Source organism: Oncorhynchus kisutch, linkage group LG24 (assembly GCF_002021735.2).
Source record: "Oncorhynchus kisutch isolate 150728-3 linkage group LG24, Okis_V2, whole genome shotgun sequence".
Taxonomy (NCBI): Eukaryota; Metazoa; Chordata; class Actinopteri; order Salmoniformes; family Salmonidae; genus Oncorhynchus; species Oncorhynchus kisutch.
The window spans coordinates 23,934,639-23,958,590 of NC_034197.2; the positions used below are offsets into that span (position 1 = coordinate 23,934,639).

Consider the following 23,952-nt stretch of genomic DNA (forward strand, 5'->3'; position numbering starts at 1 on the left):
TGTATGCAATCATCCACTTTCCCCTGGTCTTTGACAGCACTAGCAGAGAGTAGCCTTCTACATCTCAACATGGCCGGCCCCCTGCTGTCCCCTGGCCCTTCCGTAGGAGCGACAGTGTGGGGAGGCCTGTGACGCGTAGTGGCGACGGGGGCGTGGCAGTTAAAGTCCAATCCACTTGGCCTTGGCAACTCCGCCTCCCCCATTTCGTCCATGCGTAACTGTTTGGGATGTAGCATACTTTGCGCTGCTACATACGCACCCTACCTCTCTGTGTTCGTTGAGCCCGTGTGCTGTCAATCTCCTTTTTGCTCTAGATTAGCCATATTCAATCATAGGTTTACTAACACGCCCCTCTCTCTGTCATTCTCTCTGCCTCTATCCCCCGCACATATTTCACAGTCTTGACCCTGACATTGTTCGTACAGTATTTTATTTTTTAAGTGTATTTTTGACAGAATTGCGCACAGATGGAGGACTATCACAAACCCGACCAACAGACTCTGCAGGCACTTCGGAACGTAGCCAACCGGCTCAGGATCAACTCTATAAAGGCTACAACTGCTGCAGGCAGCGGGTAAGCGCCATGCTTCAATGCTTTCAATTCAAAAGAAAAATACATTTGTAATATGAGGTGTCCATCCGTGCAGGCTATGTGATGGGTTTACATGCGTAATAGCCATGGCTCGGACATCGTATGCCCATTTTATGCGCATATTACGCATTGTTCCAGAACAGGCTACTGCTATTCTTAATTCTACCCTTTCAATGCCATCCATTTGGCATTAATCATCGACATGTCTTAAATGTGGGATGTAAACCATGCAGATACCATATAGATAAAATATGCAGAGATAACATTGTGAACTTTTGTTAATAATGTCGTAGCCTCGCACGTTCTAATAGACTAGGCTACTCGAAGCAGGTGCATTATTTTCGATTGTACAGTATCTTAATGCCCATTTATTTTTGAGTGCATTTTTTGAGAGCAAACCCATTCATAATGATTCCGTAAAGAATGGGTCTTTACGCGTGGTGGCGACGTGGGCTTTTGAGTATGTGGAATGGACCCGCTTTCGCCGCAACTAAAGAGACCGCGCTCGTTCCTGGTGCTCCTGAGTAAATTCAGCCTCCAGTGGCCATCATCTTCGCAGAGCGGAACGATTTGCGACTGGCTGATGATAAGTCAGGCCACCGCGACCAGGGCAATCACTCCCTTTTCTATTCATATTTTTCAGGCTTGTCCTTGGTATAGGGGTAGAATAAATATTCTTTATATTTTGAGAGATTAATTAATTCCTTTTTCTTATTTCCTTTTTTATTACAGTATAGTTAACAGCTCAAATAAAATATGCTATTGACGCATAATAACCACAATGTCTGAGGATACAAGCATGGAGTTTTAATAAATGTGTATACTTCCACCTCAACAAATAAGTCCAAGGCACAATTAAACTATACCTTTTTATGTGTTCATTCTTTCACCTGATCATTGTTTATTTCATCCAATCAACATTTCATTTAATTGAGTCTTTTTTGACCACCTTTCCGTTTCAGGTTGATTTTAAAACGTTTCCGTTTCTGGTGGGTACCAGGCACCTGTGTTATTGTGACATATTACAACAGGCATGCTCTGTTTGGAATCTCATATGTTATAGATTATTTTTTTAAACTGTTTAAATATTGATATCTTTTGCATTTAACCTCAAGCATGGAGTTTTGACAATGAAGGAGAAAGGAGTGTATTTGTGGTCTGCTATAATACAACTTTAAAGTGCAATGGAATGATCACAATGCTGTCCTCCAGCTCATTGCTTGAGGAATTGTCTAACCCTGACTGAATTTACGGAAGAGGGTCGGCCTTATCTAACAGACAGCAGATTGATTGTTGTGAATTAATTCACTAATGTGAAGTCAAAGGCAAAAGAGCGAAAATAACACGTTTCACATGCATTGAGTGTTAAAGCTTTATCACAACACAAAGTTTACAGTTGGCAGACAGACTAATATAGGCCAGCCCCTGCACTAAATGAAGAATGAATATCAGCGTTCAGGTCTGAATGATCAAGTTCCATTAAAGATGGATTTGTTTCCTATAATGACATCACAGGACAGTGTCTGTTCAGTACTTTGTGTGTGTGTCTACTGAATATATGGGAGTGCAATGAAATAGTCTATAGTAAACTGATTGTAGATCATTTATGGCGAGTGTGTGTGTTTATACTTTCTTGCTCTACACTGCAGTGTCCTGAGCGCATGGAGGTGTGTGTATGTGTCAGTCAGAGCCCTGGTCTGACTCCCTGTCCTGTCCTCTGCCCTCCAGACACCCCACATCATGCTGCAGTGTGGCAGAGATCATGTCTGTGCTCTTCTTCAACACCATGAAGTACCGCCCTGAGGACCCCCGCAACATCAACAATGACCGCTTCGTCCTCTCCAAGGTACCACTCTAACCCTGTCTAGAAATATCATTATTATTGACTTGAATGGGGATTATATTTCTATGGTCTAGAGACCAGAGGTATTCAACTCTTACTCTACGGGATCCGGAGCCTGCTGTTTTTCTACCTGATAATGAATTGTACACACCTGGTATCCCACGTCTAAATCAGTCCCTGATTTAGAGGGGAACAATTAAAAAAATGCTGTACCAGTCTCATTCCCCTGCCTTAATCAGTCCTGTCAGCCAAATCCATGTTCACCTCTAAGGTCAGACCTACTGTAGCAGCCCTGCATCTTCCCTAATGGCCTCCTCGGCCTCAGATACAGTTTAATCAAGTTTGTCTGTCAAGCAATCAAAAGCCCTTTTTGCGTCAGCAGTTGTCACAAAGTGATTATACAGAAACCCAACCTAAAACCCAGAGAGCAGGAGACGCAGAAGCAGTGGCTAGGAAAAACTCCCTAGAAAGGCTGGAACTTAGGAAGAAACCTAGAGGAATCAGGCTCTGAGGGGTGGCCTGTACTCTTCTGGCTGTGTCGGCTGGAGATTATAAGAGTACATGGCCATTAAGGCCAGATTGTTCCGTAGATTGAGAGAGTGGTTAGGGCCCTTAGCAAGCACTAGGGCATTGTATCAAACTAATACCATTTTCAAAAAACAACCTGATGAATGGGACGGACAGTTGTATATTCATAGGATTTTAACCAGTCAGATTGCTTTGGCCAGTCTGTGCTGGGAAGAACCAGCCATATGATTAGAGTTGTTAAAGGCCCAATGTAGAGTAAACCTGTAATCTGGGACCTGGGATTCTTTAGGGCCACAGTTCCCAAACCTTTTCACTCATGCCCCCCTTTCATCATTGGGGAATATCCCGCATCAACGTTAGCTGACATGAGCTAGATGGTCAACTGGACATTTCTGACAAGTTATAAATAGCTCTCTATGATTGACATGACGAGGAATATTGCTGTTGCACTAACCACTTTTGAAATGGCACCTTGTGCATTCTATTATTACAACTTTCAAGAGTAAATTCAAAGCCTGACTGAGTTCCACAGTTTGGGAACCACTGCTTTAGGAGACCGACCGGGAGGCGTGGACGTAATCCTATTGAGACTACTGGAGCTTAATTCATTTGGAGGGAAGGAAGAAGGTTTGGGATAATGTTCCCAATCCCAGAACTGAAATTAGTCCAGGCACAAAGTGTGATACTGTATGTGAGAGTGTAACATAGGGAATAACAGCTCTGCTATGAAAGGTGGTTGTCGTAAATTATTGAAGTGTGCTTGCATTAGCTAAGGTTTGTTGTGTATGTTCTGTCTGAATGTGGTCATGTCTGTGTGTGATGGTAACAAAGGCTCTTTCTACTACTCAATGAAGTCTAAGAGTGACTTGTATCTGTGAGACCGTTCTCTCTCTCTGTGTCCCTCTCGCTCTTTCTCTCTCCTCCAGGGTCATGCGGCACCGGTGCTGTATGCAGTGTGGGCTGAGGCAGGCTACCTGAAGGACAGCGAGCTGCTCAACCTCCGTAAGGTTGACTCCATCCTGGAGGGACATCCTGTGCCGGTAAGAACAGGAATAGGAAGTGACCCATCAATCCACAAGACACAACCCTGTTTGGTCCACAAATAACCTCTTAACTCCATTAACCCAGAGTGTCACTCTTCCACAAGCCTGGTTTATATTTAGCCCTTTGTTCCTCACAAACCTGTTCATCCACTACCGCTTGTTACCTGTGGTCTCTTATGAAATACAACTAACAGGGTCAAATTTGTCCTCATTTCCAAAGCCAGACATGTCCTTTTTCAGGGCACTGGTATTCCCTTGTTGGAGAGAGGAAGTCTGAGCACACAATAACCACTATGTACTGTGGTGTAGACTGTATGTCACAAAGATGTGTTTGTGTGACAGAGACAGGTGGCCCCAGGCCCTGTGTCTGAATACACAGTAATGCCATGCTCTGTTCACACACACGTGAGTAGCCCACTGATTCCCTCAACTAAGATTCAGTGCCTATTCACCTAATACTTACACATTGATTTGCCCTGTTGATCAGTTACCATGAGCACTGAATGAATGTGTATGTTTAGGAAGTGTGTTTGAGAGGAAGTGTGTGTGTGGTGTGTTTTGTGAAAAGTATCTACCTCAAATACCTTATACTTCTACACATTGGTCTGGTACTGGTACTCCCTGTATATAGCTCCACATTGATCTGGTACTGGTACTCCCTGTGCTCCATATTGGTCTGGTACTGGTACTACCTGTATATAGCTCCACATTGATCTGGTACTGGTACTCCCTGTATATAGCTCCACATTGGTCTGGTACTGGTACTCCCTGTATATAGCTCCACATTGATCTGGTACTGGTACTCCCTGTATATAGCTCCACATTGATCTGGTACTGGTACTCCCTGTATATAGCTCCACATTGGTCTGGTACTGGTACTCCCTCTATATAGCTCCACATTGGTCTGGTACTGGTACTCCCTGTATATAGCTCCACATTGGTCTGGTACTGGTACTCCCTCTATATAGCTCCACATTGGTCTGGTACTGGTACTCCCTGTATATAGCTCCACATTGATCTGGTACTGGTACTCCCTCTATATAGCTCCACATTGATCTGGTACTGGTACTCCCTCTATATAGCTCCACATTGATCTGGTACTGGTACTCCCTGTATGTAGCTCCACATTGATCTGGTACTGGTACTCCCTGTATATAGCTCCACATTGATCTGGTACTGGTACTCCCTGTATATAGCTCCACATTGATCAGGTACTGGTACTCCCTGTATATAGCTCCACATTGATCAGGTACTGGTACTCCCTGTATATAGCTCCACATTGATCTGGTACTGGTACTCCCTGTATATAGCTCCACATTGATCAGGTACTGGTACTCCCTGTATATAGCTCCACATTGATCAGGTACTGGTACTCCCTGTATATAGCTCCACATTGATCTGGTACTGGTACTCCCTGTATATAGCTCCACATTGATCTGGTACTGGTACTCCCTGTATATAGCTCCACATTGATCAGGTACTGGTACTCCCTGTATATAGCTCCACATTGATCAGGTACTGGTACTCCCTGTATTTACAGTGCCTTGCGAAAGTATTCGGCCCCCTTGAACTTTGCGACATTTTGCCACATTTCAGGCTTCAAACATAGATATAAAACTGTATTTTTTTGTGAAGAATCAACAACAAGTGGGACACAATCATGAAGTGGAACGACATTTTTTTGATATTTCCAACATTTTTTAACAAATCAAAAACGGAGTAACGGACACCCCTCCCAGACCAGCAAGACCCCCTCCTGAAGGACCAGTGCTGAGAGAACCCACGCCAAGAGGACCTACACCCAGACCACAGCATCACCAGCCAGACACCAACCAGCTAAGACCACCCCAAGCAAACCCTGGCCACACCTTATATAGGCGCCTTCATATCAGACCTATGCCCCTTCTGCACACCCCATGGCCCCCACACCTGCGGCAAGGAACTCAACAAAACAGCAGAACATACACCCTGGCAGTGAGCAGAGCAACAGGCCCAAACCCCAGTATTACACCCGCCCAAGTCCCATCCTGCAACCTAAGAGGTACAGTGCCTTGCGAAAGTATTCGGCCCCCTTGAACTTTGCGAACTTTTGCCACATTTCAGGCTTCAAACATAAAGATATAAAACTGTATTTTTTTGTGAAGAATCAAAAACAAGTGGGACACAATCATGAAGTGGAACGACATTTATTGGATTTCAAACTTTTTTAACAAATCAGAAACTGAAAAATTGGGCGTGCAAAATTATTCAGCCCCCTTAAGTTAATACTTTGTAGCGCCACCTTTTGCTGCGATTACAGCTGTAAGTCGCTTGGGGTATGTCTCTATCAGTTTTGCACATCAAGAGACAGTATTTTTTGCCCATTCCTCCTTGCAAAACGAGCTCAGTGAGGTTGAATGGAGAGCATTTGTGAACAGCAGTTTTCAGTTCTTTCCACAGATTCTTGATTGGATTCAGGTCTGGACTTTGACTTGGCCATTCTAACACCTGGATATGTTTATTTTTGAACCATTCCATTGTAGATTTTGCTTTATGTTTTGGATCATTGTCTTGTTGGAAGACAAATCTCCGTCCCAGTCTCAGGTCTTTTGCAGACTCCATCAGGTTTTCTTCCAGAATGGTCCTGTATTTGGCTCCATCCATCTTCCCATCAATTTTAACCATCTTCCCTGTCCCTGCTGAAGAAAAACAGGCCCAAACCATGATGCTGCCACCACCATGTTTGACAGTGGGGATGGTGTGGTCAGGGTGATGAGCTGTGTTGCTTTTACGCCAAACATAACGTTTTGCATTGTTGCCAAAAAGTTCCATTTTGGTTTCATCTGACCAGAGCACCTTCTTCCACATGTTTGGTGTGTCTCCCAGGTGGCTTGTGGCAAACTTTAAACAACACTTTTTATGGATATCTTTAAGAAATGGCTTTCTTCTTGCAACTCTTCCATAAAGGCCAGATTTGTGCAATATACGACTGATTGTTGTCCTATGGACAGAGTCTCCCACCTCAGCTGTAGATCTCTGCAGTTCATCCAGAGTGATCATGGGCCTCTTGGCTGCATCTCTGATCAGTCTTCTCCTTGTATGAGCTGAAAGTTTAGAGGGACAGCCAGGTCTTGGTAGATTTGCAGTGGTCTGATACTCCTTCCATTTCAATATTATCGCTTGCACAGTGCTCCTTGGGATGTTTAAAGCTTGGGAAATCTTTTTGTATCCAAATCCGGCTTTAAACTTCTTCACAACAGTATCTCGGACCTGCCTGGTGTGTTCCTTGTTCTTCATGATGCTCTCTGCGCTTTTAACGGACCTCTGAGACTATCACAGTGCAGGTGCATTTATACGGAGACTTGATTACACACAGGTGGATTGTATTTATCATCATTAGTCATTTAGGTCAACATTGGATCATTCAGAGATCCTCACTGATCTTCTGGAGAGAGCTTGCTGCACTGAAAGTAAAGGGGCTGAATAATTTTGCACGCCCAATTTTTCAGTTTTTGATTTGTTAAAAAAGTTTGAAATATCCAATAAATGTAATTCCACTTCATGATTGTGTCCCACTTGTTGTTGATTCTTCACAAAAAAATACAGTTTTATATCTCTATGTTTGAAGCCTGAAATGTGGCAAAAGGTCGCAAAGTTCAAGGGGGCCGAATACTTTCGCAAGGCACTGTAGCTCCACATTGATCAGGTACTGGTACTCCCTGTATATAGCTCCACATTGATCAGGTACTGGTACTCCCTGTATATAGCTCCACATTGATCAGGTACTGGTACTCCCTGTATATAGCTCCACATTGATCAGGTACTGGTACTTCCTGTATATAGCTCCACATTGATCTGGTACTGGTACTTCCTGTATATAGCTCCACATTGATCTGGTACTGGTACTCCCTGTATATAGCTCCACATTGATCCGGTACTGGTACTCCCTGTATATAGCTCCACATTGATCTGGTACTGGTACTCCCTCTATATAGCTCCACATTGATCTGGTACTGGTACTCCCTCTATATACTGTAGCTCCATTCTTGTGGATTTAATTGTATTGTATTAAGCATTTCACAGTAAAGTCTTCACCAGCTGTATTCGGTGCATGTGACAAATAACATTTGATTTGTATATGATTGTGAAGGTCATGTGTATGCCAGAGACTGAATGTGGGTGTGTTATGACTGAGTAGTTCGTCTTTGTTCGCAAATAGATGTCTGTGCAATGTTTAACTGTATAATTTGCATAATGTTTGATGAGTTTGTGTAATGTGTGTTTGATGGTGTAATGCATGTTTATGCATGTTGTGTGTGCTGCGACGTGTTTGTGTAGTGTCTTAACATTTGTGTATGTTTACGTGTGTTAACAGAAGCAGCAGTTTGTGGATGTGGCCACCGGCTCTCTTGGACAGGGTCTGGGTGCTGCCTGTGGGATGGCCTACACTGGGAAATACTTTGACAAGGCCAGGTGAAATACCATACACGCACGCAAGCACATAATATGGAGTTTAGCACATGACTCCATTAGATGCTTAACACCCTTCTAAGTTCATGCTTTAGTTGTGTGATCGTACGCTGTCTGGCTAAACCAGAACACAGACAGATCGACCAACACACAAACACAAATAATTACATGCATTGGGAATATACAAAGGGGAGTATGCACAAGGAAATATGTGCAATTAGATAAATCAGACACACCTACTATGAACATACACAGTGATACTTTCCAACACATAGGCATAAAGAGACCCATTCATAGACTAAGCTTGCATGTACACAATACACACATCTATACTCATGGTGCACACTGCAAACAGTAAGAAGATCTGATGTTTCACCTCCTGTCAGGAGAGTAGACGCAGGCTGACAGCCATAGCTGATCTTGTATGTGGTGTCGTGGAGACAGGCTGGCTGGCTGTTTCATCATTGAATATGGTATGGAAGCCAGCGTCTTTGTTGTGAGAAACGAGGTCTGTTCAAGAATGGCCACGTGGCAACACTGGCAAACAATGGAGCCTGGAATACTGTCTATGGCAATCTGCATATGACAAGCAGATTCACCTTCATATCTGAATCCATATACAAATATATAACAGTAGGATAGCTGCGCTGTACTTTGGTGTTAGGGAAGTACTTTAAAATGGTTTATTAGAGATACTGTGATTTTTGTTGTTGCTATTCTCTGGTTTCATTTTTGGTCCATACAACAGAGCAGTCTGACTATAATGTATATGTGTGATGGGTTGGTTGCCCCTTCTCTGCATTTTGTGTTCAGTCAATTCTTCTGCTCTAATAATCAGGGCTGCGAGAGAGCCGCCATCTTCTCCCTCTCTTGCTCTTAACCTCACCTCTCTTCTTTTCTCTCACTACTTCCCCTTGCGCTCTCCTCTCTCTTTTGCTCTCTCTCTCTTCCTTGCACTCTCTCTCTCACTCGCACGCTCTCGCCTACTCTCACCTGCTCTTGCCCACTTGCTCTCTCTCCCGCTCGCTCGCCCTCTCTCCCGCTCACTCTCTTCCGCTCTCTCTCTCCCTCGCGCTCACTCTCTCCCGCTCTCACTCTCTCCTGCTTCTCTTGCTCTCTCTCCCGCTCTCACTCTCTCCTGCTTCTCTTGCTCTCTCTCCCGCTCTCACTCTCTCCTGCTTCTCTTGCTCTCTCTCCCGCTCTCACTCTCTCCTGCTTCTCTTGCTCTCTCTCCCGCTCTCACTCTCTCCTGCTTCTCTTGCTCTCTCTCCCGCTCTCTCTCTCCCTCGCGCTCACTCTCTCCCGCTCTCTCTCTCCCTCGCGCTCACTCTCTCCCGCTGTCTCTCTCCCTCGTGCTCACTCTCTCCCGCTCTCACTCTCTCCTGCTCTCTCTTGCTCTCTCTCGCGCTCGCCTTTTCTCTCGCGTTCGCTCACTCTCTTACCATATCCCGCTCTTTCTCGCTCTCGCTCTCTCGCTCAATTAAATATCAATTCAATTTAAGGGGCTTTATTGGCATGGGAAACACGTTTATATTGTTTATTTCACTTGCGTTGGCAATCAAAATTAACAGTAAACATTACACTCACAGAAGTTTCAAAATAATAAAGACATTTCAAATGTCCTATTAGGTTTAAATACAGTGTTGTAACGATGTGCAAATAGTTAAAGTACAAAAGGGAAAATAAATAAACATAAATATCGGTTGTATATACAATGGTGTTTGCTTTATCAAACCATTTGTCATTGTTGTTAATTTTCTTAGGTTGTCTGCTTGCAATTTTTTTATTTAATAAGGAAGCTGAGAGGTCAAATGTACTGTTTAGTAGAGTGTGCTTTTGATGTGATCTGATAGGAGTGTCAGTGGACTGATTGAACTCTCTGAGAGCGTAATACTCAGTCAGTTAGGAAAGCTAAGGCTAGCTTTTTCAAACAGAAATTTGCTTCCTGTAGCACTAATTCCAAAAAGTTTGGGGCACTGTAAAGTCCATGGAGAATAAGAGCACCTCGTCCCAGCTGCCCACTGCACTGAGGATAGGAAACACTGTCACCACCGATTAAATCCACGCTAATCAATCATTTCAATTAGCATTTTTCCACGGCTGGCCATGCTCTCCTCCTGGCTACCCCTACCCTCCCCCCTGCTTCTCCTTCACCCAAATCCAGAGAGCTGATGTTCTGAAAGAACTGCAAAATCTGGATCCCTGCAAATCAGCTGGGCTAAACAATCTGGACCCTCTCTTTCTAAAATTATCCACCTAAATTGTTGCAACCCCTATTACTAGCCTATTCAACCTCTCTTTCGTATCGTCTGAGATCCCCAAAGATTGGAAAGCTGCCGCAGTCATCCCCCTCTTCAAAGTGGGTGACACACTAGACCCAAACGATCACAGACCATTTTGAATCCCACCGTACCTTCTCCACTATGCAATCTGGTTTCCAAGCTGGTCATGGGTGCATCTCAGTCACGCTTAAGGTTCTAAACGATATCATAACCGCCATCGATAAAAGATAGTACTGTGCAGCCGTCTTCATCAACCTGGCCAAGGCTTTCGACTCTGTCAATCACCGTATTCTTATCGGCAGACTCAATAGCCTTGGCTTCTCAAATGACTGCCTCGCCTGGTTCTCCAACTACTTCTCAGATAGAGTTCAGTGTGTCAAATCGGAAGGCCTGTTGTCCGGACCTCTGGCAGTCTCTATGGGGGTGCCACAGGGTTCAATTCTCGGGCCGACTCTTTTCTCTGTATATATCAGTGATGTCGCTCTTGCTGCTCGTGATTCTCTGATCAACCTCTACTCAGACGACACCATTCTGTATACATCTGGCCCTTCTTTGGACACTGTGCTAACAAACCTCCAAATGAGCTTCAATGCCATACAACACTCCTTCCGTGGCCTCCAACTTCTTTTAAATGCTAGTAAAACTAAGTGCATGCTCTTCAACCGATTTGCTGCCCACACCCTCCCGCCCGACTAGCATCACTAGTCTGGACGGTTCTGACCTAGAATATGTGGACAACTACAAATACCTAGGTGTCTGGTTAGACTGTAAACTCTCCTTCCAGACTCACATTAAGCATCTCCAATCCAAAATTAAATCTATAATCGGCTTCCTATTTCACAACAAAGCCTCCTTCTGTCATGCCGCCAAACACCCTCGTAAAACTGACTATCCTACCGATCCTTGACTTCGGCAATGTAATTTACAAAATAGCCCCCAACACTCTACTCAGCAAACTGGATGTAGTCTATCACAGTGCCATCCGTTTTATCACCAAAGTCTCATATACTACCCACCACTGCGACCTGTATGCTCTCGTTGTCTGGCCCTCACCACATATCCGTCGCCAAACCCACTGGCTCCAGGTCATCTATAAGTCTTTGCTAGATAAAGCCCCGCCTTATCTCAGCTCTCACTGGTCACCATAGCAACACCCACCCGTAGCACGCGCTCCAGCAGGTATATTGCACTGGTCATCTCCCAAAGCCAACACTTCCTTTGGCCGCCTTTCCTTCCAGTTCTCTGCTGCTGGAACGAATTGCAAAAATCTCGGAATATCTCCCTCTCTAACTTTAAGCATCAGCTGTCTGAGCAGCTTACCGATCACTGTACCTGGTACACAGCCAATCTGTAAATAGCACACCGAACTACCTCATCCCCATATTATTACTTACCCTCTTGCCCTTTTGCTGTCTCCTCCAGGTACAGTGCCTTGCGAAAGTATTCACCCCCCACCCCTTGGCATTTTTCCTAATTTGTTGCCTTACAAACTGAAATAAAAATAGATTTTGGGGGGCTTTGTATCATTTGATTTACACAACATGCCTACCACTTTGAAGATGTATTTTTTATTGTGAAACAAACAAGAAATAAGACAAAAACAGAACTTGAGCGTGCATAACTATTCACCTCCCCAAAGTCAATACTTTGTAGAGCCACTGGGTTTTTTGCCCATTCTTCAAGGCAAAACTGCTCCAGCTCCTTCAAGTTAGATGGGTTCCTGCTGGTGTACAGTAATCTTTAAGTCATAGCACAGATCCTCAATTAGATTGTGGTCTGGCTTTGACTAGGCCATTCCAAGGCATTTAAATGTTTCCCCTTAAACCACTCAAGTGTTTCTTTTAGCCGTATGCTTAGGGTCATTGTCCTGCTGGAAGGTGAATATCCGTCCCAGTCTCAAATCTCTAAAAGACTGAAACAGGTTTCCCTCAAGGATTTCCCTGTATTAGCGCCATCCATCATTCCTTCAATTCTGACCAGTTTCCCAGTCCCTGCCGATGAAAAACATCACCACAGCATGATGCTGCCACCACCATGCTTCACTGTGGGGATGGTGTTCTTGGAGGGGTATTGGGTTTGCACCAGACATAGTGTTTTCCTTGATGGACAAAAAGCTCAATTTAAGTCTGACCAGAGTACCTTCTTCCGTATGTTTGGGGAGTCTCCCACATGCCTTTTGGCAAACACAAAATGTGTTTGCTTATTTTTTTCTTTAATAAATTGCTTTTTTCTGGCCACTCTTCCCTAAAGCCCAGCTCTGTGGAGTGTACGGCTTAAAGTGGTCTTATGAACAGATACTCCAATCTACACTGTGGAGCTTTGCAGCTCCTTCAGGGTTATCTTTGGCCTCTTTGTTGCCTCTCTGATTATCGACCTCCTTGCCTGGTCTGTGAGTTTTGGTTGGCGGCCCTCTCTTGGCAGGTTTTGTTGTGGTACCATATTCTTTCAATTTTTTATAATGGATTTAATGGTGTTCCATGGGATGTTCAAAGTTTCAGATATTTTTTTGTGACCCAACCCTGATCTGTACTTCTCCACAACTTTGTCCCTGACCTGGTCTTTGTCCCTGACCTGGAGCTCATTGGTCTTCATGGTGCCATTTGCTTGGTGGTTCCCGTTGCTTAGTGGTGTTGCAGACTCTGGGGCCTTTCAGAACAGGTGTATATACATTTGAAGTCGGAAGTTTACATACACTTAGGTTGGAGTCATTAAAACTAGTTTTTTCAACCACTCCACAAATTTCTTGTTGACAAACTATAGTTTTGGAAAGTTGGTTAGGACATCTACTTTGTGCATGACACAAGTAATTTTTCCAACAATTGTTAACAGACAGATTATTTCACTTATAATTCACTGTATCACAATTCCAGTAGGTCAGAAGTTTACATACACTAAGTCGACTGTGCCTTTAAACAGCTTGGAAAATTCAAGAAAAGGATGTCATGGCTTTAGAAGCTTCTGATAGGCTAATTGACATAATTTGAGTCAATTGGGGGTGTACCTGTGGATGTATTTCCAGGCCTACCTTCAAACTCAGTGCCTCTTTGCTTGACATCATGGGAAAATCAAAAGAAATCAGCCAAGACCTCAGCAAAAAATGTGTGGACCTCCACAAGTCTGATTCATCCTTGGGAGCAATTTCCAAACGCCTGAAGGTAGGTACCACGTTCATCTGTACAAACAATAGTACGCAAGTATAAACACCATGGGACCACGCAGCCGTCATACCGCTCAGGAAGAAGACGCGTTCTGTCTCCTAGAGATTAACGTACTTTGGTCCGAGAAGTGCAAATCAATCCCAGATGACAAATCTCAAGACATCAGTCACAAAGTTAAAGCTTGGTCGCAATTGGTCTTCAATGACCCCAAGAATTCTTCCAAAGTTGTGGCAAAGTGGCTCAAGGACAACAAAGTGAAGGTATTGGAGTGGCCATCACAAAGTCCTGACCTCAATCCTATAGAAATGTTGTGGGCAGAACTGAAAAAATGTCTGCGAGCACAAACCTGACTCCGTTACATGCGCTCTGTCAGGAGGAATGGGCCAAAATTCACCCACATGTGGGAAGCTTGTGGAAGGCTACCCAAAATGTTTGACCCAAGTTAAACAATTTAAAGGCAATGCTACCAAATACACTCAATTAGTATGTAAACTTCCTACCCACTGGGAATGGGATGAAAGAAATAAAAGCTGAAATAAATCATTCTCTCTACTATTATTCTGACATTTCACATTTTTAAATATGGTGGTGATCCTAACTGACCTAAGACAGGGAATTTTTACTAGGATTAAATGTCAAGAATTGGGAAAAGAGTTTAAATGCATTTGTTAAGGTGTATGTAAACTTCCTACTTCAACTGTATACTGAGATCATGCACACAGGTGGACTTTATTTAATTAATTATGTGACTTCTGAAGGTAATTGGTTGCAGCAGATCTTATTTAGGGGCTTCATAGCAAAGTGGGTGAATACATTTCCGTTTATAATTTATTACATTTTTTAAAACAAGGTTTTTTAAAATCTCATTTCACTTCACCAATTTGGACTATTTTGTGTACGTCCATTACATGAAATCCAAATAAAAATCAATGTAAATTTCAGGTTGTAATTCAACAAAATAGGAAAAACGCCAAGTAGGGTGAATACTTTTGCAAGGCACTGTAGGTGTTTATCCCTCTGTGTGCTGAGGGTGTCAGGTTCTTGTCCAGTTATGGCATTTAGGTCACCACAGACTAGTACGTGTCCCTGGGCCTGGAAATTGTTGATCTCCCCCTCTAGGATGGAGAAGCTGTCATCGTTAAAGTATGGGGATTCTATTGGGGGGATATAGGTAGCACACACATGAGGACAATTTTCTGTTGTTCATTTCCTTATTAATTTCTAACCAGATGTAAAATGTTCCTGTTTTGACTAATTTAATAGAATGGGTTAGGTCTTTTCTATACCAAATTAGCATACCCCCTGTTTCACACCTGGTAGTTTGGTGGATGGGACTACCACCTCTCTGTAACCTAGAGGGCAACCAGTGGGTCTGTCTCCTTTATACCATGTTTCTTGTAGGATAACAATGTCTGTATTTCCAATTTCTTTGAAGTCTAGGTTCCTGCTATTTAGGCGAAAGGCAGATGACCTCAGACCTTGTATATTCCAGGATGAAATAGTAAAATCTTTGTGTTCCATAGTGTCTAGTGTTGTTTTTGTGTGGTTTAGGCCCTGACCATCATAGTAGGTAGTAGCATGTTGAGCATCTGATACATACAGTGCCTTGCGAAAGTATTCGGCCCCCTTGAACTTTGCGACCTTTTGCCACATTCCAAGTCAAAGTCCAGACCTGAATCCAATCGAGAATCTGTGGAAAGAACTGAAAACTGCTGTTCACAAATGCTCTCCATCCAACCTCACTGAGCTCGAGCTGTTTTGCAAGGAGGAATGGGAAAAAATGTCAGTCTCTCGATGTGCAAAACTGATAGAGACATACCCCAAGCGACTTACAGCTGTAATCGCAGCAAAAGGTGGCGCTACAAAGTATTAACTTAAGGGGGCTGAATAATTTTGCACGCCCAATTTTTCAGTTTCTGATTTGTTAAAAAAGTTTGAAATCCAATAAATGTCGTTCCACTTCATGATTGTGTCCCACTTGTTTTTGATTCTTCACAAAAAAATACAGTTTTATATCTTTATGTTTGAAGCCTGAAATGTGGCAAAAGTTCGCAAAGTTCAAGGGGGCCGAATACTTTCGCAAGGCACTGTACCTCTTAGGTTGCAGGATGGGACTTGGGCGGGTGTAATACTGGGGTTTGGGCCTGTTGCTCTGCTCACTGCCAGGGTGTATGTTCTGCTGTTTTGTTGAGTTCCTTGCCGCAGGTGTGGGGGCCATGGGGTGTGCAGAAGGGGCATAGGTCTGATATGAAGGCGCCTATATAAGGTGTGGCCAGGGTTTGCTTGGGGTGGTCTTAGCTGGTTGGTGTCTGGCTGGTGATGCTGTGGTCTGGGTGTAGGTCCTCTTGGCGTGGGTTCTCTCAGCACTGGTCCTTCAGGAGGGGGTCTTGCTGGTCTGGGAGGGGTGTCCGTTACTCTGTTGCTCCTCTGTGAGATGCTGGGGCTATGGTTGAGGGTAACGTCCTGGCTTAATTTGTGATTGCTACCTTGTAGAGGTGGGCCTGGATGTAAAGGCTATTCAAGTCCAGGGTGGAGTGGTGGGCCAGGTAGACATTAGGTTTTGAGGACCGGTTTCGCGAAATGCTTGCATTCACCAACTGTATGGTTTGAAGAAGAATGCAAGAACCTAAGAAAGAAATTGAGAAACCTGTCCAACCAAAAACACATGCCTTCACTATGGGGAATCCCTAAAACAATAAGGAAATACACTACGGAAAAAGAAGGAACAGCATGTCAGAAATCAGCTCATTGTAATTGAAGAATCCATAGACTCTCACATCTGGGAAATTTGGAAAAACGCATAACAAACAACAACACAAAGAATGATCTATCCAAAATGGAGATGTATGAATAAACCACATCTCCAATCTTTTTGGCTCTATAACAAAGGTCAAACAGCAAAAACATGTACATGATCAATTACAAATCTTAGAATCAACTATTAAAGACGACCAGAACCCACTGGATTCTCCAATTACCTTGAATGAACTACAGGACAAAATAAAAACCCTCCATCCCAAAAAGGCCTGTGGTGTTGATGGTATCCTCAATGAAATAATAAAATATACAGACAACAAATTCCAATTGGCTATTCTAAAACTCTTTAACATCATCCTTAGCTCTGGCATCTTCCCCAATGTTTCAAACCAAGGACTGATCACCCCAATCCGCAAAAGTGGAGACAAATTTGTCCCCAATAACTACCGTGGGATATGCGTCAACAGCAACCTTGAGAAAATCCTCTGCATTATCATTAACAACAGACACTTACATTTCCTCAATGAAAACAATGTACTGAGCAAATGTCAAATTGGCTTTTTACCAAATTATCGTACGACACACCACGTATTCACCCTGCACACCCTTCTTGACAAAGAAACAAACCAAAACAAAGGCAAAGTCTTCTCATGCTTTGTTGATTTCAAAAAAGCCTTTGACTAAATTTGGCATGAGGGTCTGCTATACAAATTGATGGAAAGTGGTGTTGAGGAGAAAACATACAACATTATAAAATCCATGTACACAAACAAGTGTGCAGTGAAAATTGGCAAAAAAAACACATTTCTTCCCACAGGGCCATGGGGTGAGACAGGGATGCAGCTTAAGCCCCACCCTCATACATATCAATGAATTGGCGAGGGCACTAGAACAGGCTGCATCACCCGATGATCTGGTGCTTCTGTCTCCAACCAAGGAGGGCCTACAGCAGCACTTAGATTGTCTGCTCAGATTCTATCAGACCTGGGCCCTGACAGTAAATCTTATTAAGACCAAAATAATGGTGTTCCAAAAAAGTTCCAATCGTCAGAACCACAAATACAAGTTCCATCTAGACACCATTGCCCTAGAGCACACAATACATACTTTGGCCTTAACATCAGCGCCACAGGTAACTTCCACAAAGCTATGAGCAATCTGAGAGACAAGGCAAGAAGGGCATTCTATGCCTTCAAAAGGAACATAAAATTCGACATACCAATTAGGATCTGGCAAAAAATACTTAAATCAGTTATAGAACCCCTTGCCCTTTATGGTTGTGAGGTCTGGGGTCCGTTCACCAACCAAGAATTCACAAAATGGGACACCAAGTTGAGACTGCATGCAGAATTCTGCAAAAATGTCCTCCGTGTACAACGTAAAACACCAAATAATGCATGCTGAGCAGAATTCGGCCGATAACCACTAATTATCAAAATCCAGAAAAGAGACATTACCATTTTACAACCTGCTAAAAGGAAGTGATTCCCAAACATTCCATAACAAAGCCATCACCTACAGAGAGATAAACCTGGAGAAGAGTCTCCTAAGCAAGCTGGTCCTGGGGCTCTGTTCACAAACAGACCCCACAGAGCCCCAGGACAGCAACACAATTATACCCAACCAAATCATGAGAAAACAAAAATAGAATTACTTGACACATTGGAAAGAATTAACAAAAAAAAAGAGCAAACTAGAATGCTATTTATCCCTAAACAGAGAGTACACAGGGGCAGAATACCTGACCACTGTGACTGACCCACACTTAAGGACAGCTTTGACTATGTACAGACTCAGTGAGCATAGCCTTGCTATTGAGAAAGGCCACCGTGGGCAGACCTGGCTCTCAAGAGAAGACAGGCTATGTGCATACTGCCCACAAAATGAGGTGGAAACTGAGCTGCACTTCCTAACCTCCTGCCAAATGTATGACCATATTAGAGATTACACAGATCCACAATGAATTTGAAAACAAACCCGATTTTGTGACCTGTTGCCACAAGAAAAGGGCAACCAGTGAATAACAAACACCATTGTAAATACAACTCATATTTATGTTTTTTTATTTTCACTTGTGTACTTTAACCATTTGCACATCGTTACAACACTGTATATAGACATAATATGACATTTGTAATGTCTTTATTCTTTTGGAACTTCTGTGAGTGTAATGTGTTACTGGTCATTGTTATTGTTTATTTCACTTTTGTATGTTATCTACTTCACTTGCTTTGGCAATGTTAACATATGTTTCCCATGCCAATAAAGCTCCTTGAATTGAATTGAGTGTGTCTCTCTGGGAATGAGTAATTAGTGAGTGAGTGTGCTCCAGTGCTCAGAACAGCTTGTCAAAGTGAGCTACTGTAGCATCCAGCCCCAACTGTGACTTGTCTGTATGTATGACTGTTTTAATTAAAGCAATCTTCCTATTGCAGTCGGTGACCCCAACATCCACAGCCCTACATGCATAGGCCAGGGTCCCAGATAAAGTGTTCTATGAATGAGTGAATGTGTCAGATACACTTAGCAGGAGGAAATGCCACATTACAGCTTTAATAAAGCCGCACGCTTACAGTACCCTGTTTAATTCACTGTTTATTTCATTTAGTAAATGGAGAGTTTGAATATGATTATCCATGCTTTAGCTAAACCAAATCGAAGCAGAACGTAAAACAATTTGGCGCAGGTTCAGGAGGGTGGTTTTAAGACATTTACCATTCATTGGTTCTATGTAAGCCAGATGAGCCTGAGGGCTCCATGTGAGGTGTCAGTATGATGTGTTCTCTTCTCACCTCTATAATATTCTCACCTAGAGAGAGTGAATGAATGAATATTGGTTCATCTCAATTGTGTACCTGTTTTAAATAGAAGGTTAAATTATAGGTTAAACTGCATGGTTATCCTGGCACATGTCACGAGCGGCACCCAAAGCCCGGCCTCATCCGGCCAGTGCTTTAGACCTGCAGCAGCCCAGTAATCCCTCAGAATGTGTAGGATACGTTCCCCAGTGTGTGTTGTTTTAAGCCACACACACTCACCGGTATGCACATTTGAAGGGATACCTCAGATCCCCTACTCCATCACAGCTTTTGACTTAATAGCTCTTTAAACAGTGTCATTCCTCCACAGCAACAGAACAGTCATTTATCCATTCATATTTAGATTTCTACTTTTGCCCTTCATTACCATCTAATTAATGAGTTGTATAATCACCATTATCATCAACTCACGTTATAGCAAGCAGTCAGTCAACACACTGATATTGTATCATATAACATCATGGAGCCTATTAGATTGTGTTAATTTGATTCAAATTGAATTGCAGCTCAGAGGTTTAAACAGTGTGTTGGTGCAGGGAAGTCTGTCTTTGTGTAGTGAGAGGTGCTGTGGCGAGATAACCAGGAGAGGGGATGTTAAGGGGGATCTGGACCAGGTGTTTTGTGGATCCCTCTCTGGGCTCTGGAATGTTTTTTCCCCAGGCGGTCTGGCCCGGAATGCGTGCCATGTCTCAGTCTATCTTCTCGCTTTAATGACAATGTCTATTTGAGTGGAAAGCTGTCAGACCCTGTTACCATGCAGGATGATTGGAGCTCCGAGCCAAGGGTGGGGTCAACTGTTCCTGTTCGCTCTGTGCGGGGAGGGAGGCTCATTTTGAAGATGAAGGGAGGGGGTTGTGTGGAAAATGTTATTCTGCGAGGGGAGGCAATTGTGAGGAAGAGATTATTATTATTGTTCTGCTGATGTTGTGTTGCATTTCATCCCATTAGCCATTAGGTGGCAATGAATTGAAAGTTGTGGATTAGTCATTTATATTAGTCATAACTTTACTTGTTTATTACTTTTTATGAAAGCTTGGCTGCTGTGATGTTGCATGCTTCTAATTGCCCCTGTTTGTCTGTCTATCTGTCTGTGTCTGTCTGTCTGTTTTTCCCTCTGTAGCTACAATGTGTACTGCCTGCTGGGTGACGGGGAGATGTCTGAGGGCTCTGTGTGGGAGGCCATGTCCTTCGCTTCTTACTACCAGCTGGACAACCTAGTGGCCATCCTGGACATCAACCGTCTGGGTCAGAGTGACCCGGCTCCCCTGCAGCACCATGTGGAGAAGTACCAGAAACGCTGCGAGGCCTTTGGGTGGGTACTGGGAGAAAGCCTAGAAAATGTGTGGCCTAGAGACCATGATTATGGGCCTGAGCATGTAAATTACTCCCACCAGGTATTGGCACCAGTAAATTAAGTGTGTGTGTGTAGGTGGAATGCCATCATTGTGGACGGGCACAGTGTGGAGGAGCTGACCAAGGTTCTGAGCCAACCCCGTCACCAGCCCACCGCCATCATTGCCAAAACCATCAAGGGCAAGGGAATCTCAGGTACCTACAGAAACACACACACATTTCTACAGGTACCCAATCCCATGCTCCTCTATAGGTTCATGTACTGATACACTAGTACAGACAGGTACACCCAGAGACTAACCAAGCCCCAATACTATGCCAGCAGCAGCGCCTTTCATGCATACACAAATGTACCAGCACAGCTTCATTGTGATACTGACAGACTCCCCTCTACCCTTCACGTTCAAACATATCTGTGGTGCTCGGGAGCTGCTTTGTCATGAATACCTACTACCAGACCACACTAATCCTGAAATCACAAAGGTTTAGTCTGTGCCTGTCCCTTAAAATGGGTCAAGTCTAATAGACCCAACTCAGCCCTCCTGTCTTTTCTATGAAGGGCACCTAAACCTGTGGTAATCTAGGCAGTGCTTTAGAGCTTCTGCTGCAGCAGCCTAGTATGATGTTTAGTATATACTAGTAGGATGTTTAGTATATACTCAGATCACTGGCCTTTGTCTGCCTATTGTCATAAGCATATGGCTTTTGAAGTGGAACCCTGACCTATAGAATGGTCTTTGATGGCCACACGTGTAAGGCTTTGTGATGAGAGAGAGGAGTGTTGAGCAATATGTAACTTATGACATTTCGATACTGATATCATGTCATCTAGATATAAAACAAAAGCAGATTTCCTCAAATTTTGTCATTGCTGATATACTAAAGGTGTATTTGCTATGTGTGAGGTAGTGTGCCATCTCTGATAAATGTCTATCTGTGTGTGTCTCTGTCTGTGTATGTATTTCATCATATACTTTGTTTGTGTTGTAGCTGCAGAGGACAAGATGGGCTGGCATGGGAAGCCCCTGCCCAAGGAGATGGCTGAGGGGGTGATGAAGGACATCCAGGCGCGCATCATGAACACCACCAAGCGCCTGTACCCCGCTACGCCCACCGAGGACTCACTGCCAGTCAGCCTGCGCAACGTCCGTATGCCCAATGCACCCAACTACAAACTCGGAGAGAAGGTGTGTGTACACCAGCGTGTGCATGTGTGTACTTGACAGAAAGAGCAAGAGCGTTTGAGAGAGATGCTTTAAGTCCTGGATCAAGACACGGAAAAAGTATATTGACTTGCTCATGACAGATAGCATGAATGGTGGTGGGCTGCTATATTGAACTGTGTTTTAAATGAACTAACCCATTGGTTGTGTTTGGCTGCAGATTGCCACGCGGAAGGCCTATGGCATGGCTCTTGCTAAGCTGGGCCGCTACAACGAGCATGTTGTGGCTCTGGATGGAGACACCAAGAACTCAACCTTCTCTGAGCTCTTTAAGAATGAGCACCCCGAGCGCTACATTGAGTGCTACATTGCTGAGCAGAACATGGTAAGCTCAGCTGACACCCAGTGCCACATATCTGACCTGAGTCTAGGTCTAGTAGGGTGAACTAAAGTGTACTGATCACAAAATAACAATGATAAGCTGTTGTTGATAGCACTATGTGACGTCAACCCAAAATGACCATAAAAGTTCCATCCAATCCATTCATACTGTAGGCCTACGTCTTTGTAATTGAACGACTGTAGAATGACAAACACGCAATTCCACTTTATCATCACTATAGTCTAAAGCGGCTTCTTCTGCTTCTTTCCACCCTCATATCTAAATTATTCACATCTGACACACACAGTGTTACCCCCTCACTTCTAGGGCATGAATCCTTCTACTTCTCCTGCCTGGTTGCCTAAGAGACCAGGTCCTGGATCCACAAAGTGTCTCAGAGTAGGAGTGCTGATTTAGGATCATTTTGGCATTTTAGATCATAATGAATAAGATTGGACAGATCCTAGATCAGCATCTACTCTGAGACGCTTTGTGGATATGGGCCCTGACCTCCTCATCATTAGTAATGTCTCTGCAGGATTCCAGTCGATGTTCTTTGAGGCATCATTAGCAGGTTTAATGAAGCCGTATTGTGGCCTGTGTCTCATTGTGACTCCCACACAGACAATAGAGGAGTCAAATATAGTTCTGATGTTATTTAGATTAATTAATTACCCAAGTCATGCTGTCACATATGAATATTGTTAAGGGATTGGGGCATTTAATGCTCTGTTGGCTTTCAAGTATCTTGTTGGTCAGTGACAGCAATGATGCTCTATGCTAGCAAACGACACACTGTGCTTTGCTATATTTAATGTAGATGGTATTGTTTAAACATAGTGTATTGTATTGAGTAAAAACTCTCACTGACAATGATCGTTTTTAACTGCTCACACAGGCCCCATCCCCTTAGCAGGGCCTCATGGGGAACAGGGGAAAGGGCTTTCTCAGGGCTAACAGGAAATTAAATCGCTCAAACATCACATTTCTCCCATATGAATTTTTAAGATGATGGCTCCCTGCTTTTATTTCTAAGGAATGTGAGACACTTTGGCCAGAATTTGAGAACACAAGTTACTCAGGTTTTTACTCTCCTTTACCTATCCTCTCTCTCCTCTTCTGTCAGGTGAGCATTGCGGTGGGCTGCGCCACGCGGGACCGTAACGTGGTGTTCGCCAGCACCTTCGCCACCTTCTTCACACGTGCCTACGACCAGCTCCGCATGGCTGCCATCTCTGAGAGCAACATCAATCTGTGTGGCTCCCACTGCGGCCTGTCCATCGGTCAGTCCGCCCACTGACCTTTGACCACCCCCCCCACCCCCGGTGACCTGTCTGTGTAGTGACCCGTGACTTCCTCACTGTGATCCTAACCTGACGTAGCTCTCAGCGCTGGTTCCTCTTGGACCGATTCAGTCCACTGCAGAAGACCTATCTCACTGTCACACAGTGTTAACACAGTGCTTCCCCTAACACTGTTTAGTCGAGGAAGGTCTTTGTCTTCAGTTGGTTTCGATTGAAAATGTTTGTAACACTCTTGCAGTGGGTTGAATCGTTTCCTTGTAGTTGGCCTCACGCCTTGTG

General features: G+C 43.8%; 1 protein-coding gene across 1 annotated transcript in view; it reads left to right on the forward strand.

The window, feature by feature from the left end:
* Positions 1-210: 210 nt before the first annotated feature.
* The window catches only part of LOC109869868 (transketolase), a 28,704-nt gene continuing 4,962 nt past the window's right edge, over positions 211-23,952 (forward strand). Inside the window, exons 1-9 of the mRNA XM_020460156.2 lie at positions 211-574; positions 2,321-2,438; positions 3,890-4,003; positions 8,361-8,458; positions 20,592-20,783; positions 20,901-21,019; positions 21,815-22,011; positions 22,208-22,372; positions 23,496-23,652. Coding sequence (XP_020315745.1) covers positions 468-574; positions 2,321-2,438; positions 3,890-4,003; positions 8,361-8,458; positions 20,592-20,783; positions 20,901-21,019; positions 21,815-22,011; positions 22,208-22,372; positions 23,496-23,652 — 1,267 coding nt within the window. The 5' untranslated portion in view covers positions 211-467. The remainder of the gene's footprint in view (positions 575-2,320; positions 2,439-3,889; positions 4,004-8,360; positions 8,459-20,591; positions 20,784-20,900; positions 21,020-21,814; positions 22,012-22,207; positions 22,373-23,495; positions 23,653-23,952) is intronic.